General features: G+C 47.7%; 1 protein-coding gene across 1 annotated transcript in view; it reads right to left on the bottom strand.

Annotated features, from left to right (window-relative positions):
* Positions 1-1,635: 1,635 nt before the first annotated feature.
* Positions 1,636-6,072, bottom strand: part of LOC103609802 — a gene marked incomplete at its 5' end in the record, with an annotated part of 33,954 nt that continues 29,517 nt past the window's right edge. Inside the window, one exon of the mRNA XM_008594085.1 lies at positions 1,636-2,190. Within this exon, the coding sequence (XP_008592307.1) occupies positions 1,856-2,190 (335 nt within the window). The remainder of the gene's footprint in view (positions 2,191-6,072) is intronic.

Genomic DNA, 6,072 nt, shown 5'->3' with positions numbered 1-6,072 from the left:
CAAAATCCAAAAGGCAAATAGTAACTCTTTTTATTATAATTTGTTTAACAAATACCTGTGTGCCTTTGCTGTGCAATAATTTGAGGGTTCACAAAGATGAGTAAGACATTGTGGTCATGACCTTAAAGATAATAATGTAATTTGGCCGTACTGCCGGCTTCTTCCCTGTGATACTCTTTAGATTCTATGAGAAGCAAACCTGCAAAATATCTGTGGTCATGACCTTAAAGATAATAATGTAATTTGGCCATACTGCCGGCTTCTTCCCTGTGATACTCTTTAGATTCTATGAGAAGCAAACCTGCAAAATATTCTTTCCTCTCCATCTGCCATCACAGTCACACAAAAGAGGTGACCTAGACTGCATAGTTTGTGTGTACATGGATTTAAGAGTTTCAAACACTCAACTTGTATACCAAGTTCCTAATTATCTCACCCTCACGAAAAGTGAACCAAATTTCAGATCTCTGAGGCGTTTCCAAGATGGGTCCTCACCATGGCATGGTACATATTAACCTGCAGGAAGACTAAGTCATATATACACTGGAAGGTAAAATATAATTTCTTCTTTAGGTAGCAGGACAAGCCCTTCATCTTACAGAAAAGGGAGGCATTTGTGTTCAGGAGTTTTGTCACTAGTTAACTCAATATCCTGTTTATCAGTGAATTTGGGGCAGACTGTGGTTTGCTTTGGACAAAATGCAGCCCCTACCTCTTCCCGTATCTGAGCAAGGCGACACCCCCAGTAGCAAAAACAGTAAACAGCTGTTTAGATAAAAAGCATCTGTCTTAGCTCTCTTGACATTGCTGGGAAACTGTGATTATTGATTGAACAGTGCTTAATTTGGCCAGGAAAAGAAAAAACAAGGTAGAAATATATTTTTACATGATCCTGAAAACTGAGAACCTAGTCCATTCAACTGTTCACATGAATTCCATCCACCTGACGTTGCTTGCCATATGCAGACACAGTTCTTCACAGACAAAGTTGAAAAGAGAAAGGGGGAAAAAATGCAATTCCTGAACCTTTATCCCTACCCCACACCACCTTGACTGGGACCCCTGGTGCCTAGGAGGTGCCAAGATTCCATCTAAGAGATGCCTCTGAAAAATTTATGGCTTCTTTTGGCTCATGGAAAGAATTATAGTTTAATTGCAAGAGTTGATGTTGTCTTGGTGTAATAGGCAGCTTTCTGTACAGTCACAAATAATAGCCTGCGTCTATTTGCCTATTTGAGTGTGCTGGAAATGTGTGTTGTCTCACATACCCAGAGGAGATCTTAATTGAAGCTTAATTATGTACCATAAATATGTTTTATTTTGGAACTCAGGAGGTGGGATTTTTGATTTTAGGAAATGTAGTGCCTAATAAGTAGGCAGGAAAGGGAATGTAAACACTGACAGAGCCCTTTCATTTGTCCCTCCTCAGCGTGGTTCTGAATGGGTTTTCAGTCCCAGTGTGTGCTTTCAGCACGAACTGCCCCCGGTGCCACCCTCTCAGGGCAGCCTCGGCACGTGCATATTCACATAGCCAAGGGTATGATCAGACACAGAAGAGCTTGTTCCGTTTCTGGTGGTGACATTCCCAAAGTGTGCCAGACACAGGAGTTAAGAAATCAAATGAGTCTCGAGAGCCGATGGGATTTTATTGGTCGCTCATTCCTTCAGCGCTAGAAGAAGGTAGAGCCCGAGTAAAGTGGCAGCGCCGTCCCGTCTTCCTGCTCCCTGCACACCACACCTCGGGGTATTGTTCATGACACTGCCCTCTGGCCCTGCTCCTGTGCACCTGCCTTCTGGAGGCCTGAAGTCCCCTGCTCCCTGGCTCCACTGCGCTGTGTGCCTTGCCAAAGGCGACTTACCACACGAGATAAATTCTACTGGGCCTTCTGGGCCCAGGCAGGCACAGCACAGGGGTCTCGGCCGGAGTGGGGCAGGAGATGGGGAAGTAGCAGAGGCCTGCTGGGGACTCAGGCCCGGGGCCCGGGGAGGCAGGCGGGCGGCTGGCAAAGGCGGGAGAGGTAACTGGGGGGAGGTAAGGGGATGCGTCTTGGGCCACTGGGGAGGCAGGTGGCACCAGTGGCAGGAGGAGGCAGCAGTAATTGGTATCGGGCTGCAGGACAGGGGGGAAAGCAAAGACGGAGCAGTAAGGGGAGTATTCGACACAGAACAGGGGGTGCTCGCTGCTGTCACCTGCACAAAAGAAAAAGAGCAGTCAGGAGGCAGCACTCATGGTGGGAAAGGACGTAAAAAAGTCTGTGAACGGATCAAAACTCAAAAATTGTTCTTTGGGGGTGGGGTCTCCAGGTGTCAGGAACAGCAGGCCTGGCTCCTGCCCAGGAGGCACCTCTCTTCGATCTCGGAGCCACTGAGGAGTTAACCAAGCGGAGTGGCGTCACCATCACACCTTTTTCCAGCCAATAGTCTCTGGCATCCCTGACAGATGTAGGGAAGTTCTTTCCCTGATAAGTTCCCAGAGAATGTCCCTAGGTTTCTGTGTCCTTCCTCATCTCCCACCACCTGAGCTGTTCTGGCAGCAGCAGATGGTGGGTCTCACTTCGGTGACGCTCTCCCCACGATCCTGCAGCTGCCCCAAGTGGGAGGTTGTGGTCATGCCCTAATCAGGCCTTTGCATGGCAGAGGGGAAACTTGGAAAAAGAGAAAGAAGCAGAGGGATCCTGGTGCCATCATGGGAAGGGAGAGGAACCAAGTGGGGAAAGCAGGTGGACAAGACAGGTGTCCAAGTGAAGTGAATGATTTATTCACTCACATTTCACTCAAACTGCCAACCTTGCTGGAGGCAGAATATGGGCACCTGATGAAGTCATGATTCAGAGTGACTTCCTCAGGCCTGACAAATCTCAGCTCAGCCACAAGCCAGCTGTGTCACCTTGAATCAACTGCTTACCTCCTCGGAACCCGTTTCCTCACCTGCAAAATGAGACTGGTGTTCTCTCTAGACTTGCTCCTCCAAAGGTGGTCCTTAGACCAGCACTATGGACATTACCTGGGAGCTTCTTAGAGATGCAGAATCTCAGCCCACCTAAACCTACTGTATCAAACCTGGAGCTTATCAAGATCCCCAGGCGTTTCTGATGAACAGTAAAGTCTGAGAAGCAAGGCCAAGGTAGCTGCCACAACCTCCGTGATAAGGATCATCTGCAGTGCTTGTTCCAAACACAGTTTTGCAGGCCCCTTCATGGGAGATCCTGATACTCCAGGTCAGGGACAGGAAGCGGGAACTTGTATTTTAATGAAGTACCTCCCTGGTTATTCTTATCATCAGAGAAGTTTGGGAAATGCTGCAACTAAACGTAGTTAAAGTTCTAAAATGCCACCATTGTAATGATCCAGTTGAAAACCATTTCCTACAATGGAGGGGGTCTCAGTCCTTAGCATCATGCTCCAGAGGATTCACATAAATATTACCCATTCCTTCCTTCCCACGTTGCTCCCGTAGTGGTTCCGACATCTCGGGTCATTTCTGTCTGTAGTGTCTTCCTCCATTCTCCCCTTAACCGTACTTATCTTCCCAAGTTCTGTCCTCACCCCTCTTCTCATGCCACTCACTCTCATAGGGACCCACTCCTGCGGTTTCAGCCACCTCTTACTGTAGGGCCTCAGATTCCTACTAACAGTGGGGAGTGCTCTGTTGAGCAGCAGACCTGGGGACCCAGGTGCTCCCTGGCATTTCCACCTGGCTGTCCTGCCTGCACCTCAACGACAACACGTGCAGTATGGGACCCACTCAGCTTTCTTAGCCTGGCAAATGCAGCCTCCACTGGCCTGGTTTTCTGGGCCAGACCCTCGAGTTCTCTTTGACTCCTTTAACCTTCTTCCTATGTCCAAGTCACCAAGTTCTGCCAGGTTTACTTCCTTGAGCATCCCTCAAGCCCACACTCTCTTCCCTATCTCCTCTGCTCCTGCTCCAAGCCAAGTCTTTCTTATTTCTCCCGGCGTCCACTGTAGCTGCTGCCTGTCTGGTCTCTCGGCTGCATCTGGCTGTCCCCACGCTCCCAGCAGGCCCCTTCTCCATGCTACAGCCAGAGTCAGCTTCTCAAAATGCCGATGTGATTGCACTACTTCCTTGCATAGACCTCTGTGATGACTGATGCTCTATCGCCTTCAGCATGACACTCAAGGCCCTTGGGGACCTGATCTTTGCCTACAACTTAATACTGTACACTTCCTAATTTGTTGCCTGGCCCTAAACCAGAGCTTCTCAAACTCAAATGTGCATACAAATTTTCCTGAGATCTTGTTAAATGCAGATTCTGAGTCAGTAAGTCTGGGTTGGTACCAGAGGATCCGCATTTCTAATGCTCTCAGGTGATGATGTCTCTGCTGCTAGTCTGGAGACACCCGGAGGCACAAGGCCTGTGACTGCCTGTAGCTCCTTGATGTCTGTGTCTCCCCCTCTTCCTCACTCTCTCCCTCCTCCATGTTTTTGCACCCTCAGTTCCTCCCACTGGGCACCTCTGTCTTGCCCTCTTCACCTGGATAAACCCCCCGTTCTTTAGCATTTTCACTCCACTCACCCCTCCCCACAAACTCTTAGGACTCAGCTGGGTCAGGGCTTGCCCTGTTGGTGTCCTGTCCACAAACTAGGCTGTGAGCCCCTGGGGACAGGTCCCGTATTTTTAATCTCTGTATCCCAGTACCTGGCTGGTAAGCAAGCAGGATGTGAAATGCTGAATGAATAAGTGATGGGCGAGTAAACCAGTTTGTTCTGGTGTCATGCACCCTGGCCAGGAGGTGGGGACAGTTGAATGTATTTGCTAACATCCCCTAGGTACTGGATAAATAAATGACTGCACTGATGATCACATAGTTAGGATTTTTATAATCAAGTTATCACCTCTTTTACGTCTCAAACAAAAGTTTCTTTGGTCAATCAGTTTTCTTATAGAGACACTAACCCTGGAGCAGTAGGTGGTGTTAGAAACAGGCTTTTTAAGCAGAGGAAGGACTGGGGATTAACCTTTACCTAAGGCCTAGTCTACACCCCGGGTTTTAATCCTATCTACCAGGTGAGGTAGGTAATAACTCATTATTTTACTGATGAGGAACCTGAGTTCAGAGAAGTTACCAGCTCACATTTATAGGGCTATAAAGTGGGAGAACCAGGATCCTGGGCCAAGACTTCAAACCCTGGGCTATGTGACATCCCCAAACCCTCTGCCTCAGAAGCATTATCATAAATGGACTGAGAGTTATGATTCTCTATATAAAAATAAAAGCATTCAGTTATATTGTTTTTGTTTTTTTTCTGACTTGGTCAGACAGTTTGGGAAATTGTTGGACACCGATTGGACTTGCTGGGAAACCCAATAATCTTGGCCTTTCAGAGAAAATCTTCAATGGAATTTATTTGCAAGGTAAATTATAAAGATTTAGGATTTGCCCTCAAATTTCTCTCTCACACTGCTCTTCGAATAAATACTTCCCAACCCCAAAGAGACCACCTTTATTTTAGATGCTTATCTTTTAAAATCTGAATTTATGGGCCGAGCCCGCGGCGCACTCAGGAGAGTGCGGCGCTGGGAGCGCAGTGGCGCTCCCGCCGCGGGTTCGGATCCTATATAGGGATGACCGGTGCGCTCACAGCACTCACTGGCTGAGCATAGTGCGGCCGGTCTCAAAAAGGACAAAAATAAATAAATAAATAAATTAATTAATTGAAAAAAAATCTGAATTTACTGCTTTTTCTTGGTTTTATAAGAACACGTCTTCACAGTAGATAAGCCACTATAAGGCTGGATAGGTCTTGCTTCTCCTACAAATGTGAATCTGGTGGTTACTAATGTTGAACTCAAAAATAAGTGAGGATAATTTCAGAACACTTGGCTTTGTTTTAAAGGGCAGGATTTTGGAAGCAGGCTCACAGGATTCTATCCAGATCTGTTTTCCTGGCACATAACTAGCGGGACAATGCCCAAGCTCCAGGTGAAAGCAGAGGGCCCGTGCCTGCCCCTGGGGTAGAGAGCTCTTTAGGACTCCAGGTGCCAGAACCCCACAGCACAATGGCCTTTGGACGCCTCTCTGTGTCCTGGAAAGGAGAGGCAGCTTCTTTCC

Source organism: Galeopterus variegatus, unplaced genomic scaffold, assembly GCF_000696425.1.
Source record: "Galeopterus variegatus unplaced genomic scaffold, G_variegatus-3.0.2 Scaffold10105, whole genome shotgun sequence".
Taxonomy (NCBI): Eukaryota; Metazoa; Chordata; class Mammalia; order Dermoptera; family Cynocephalidae; genus Galeopterus; species Galeopterus variegatus.
This window is presented reverse-complemented; position numbering and strand designations above follow the sequence as displayed.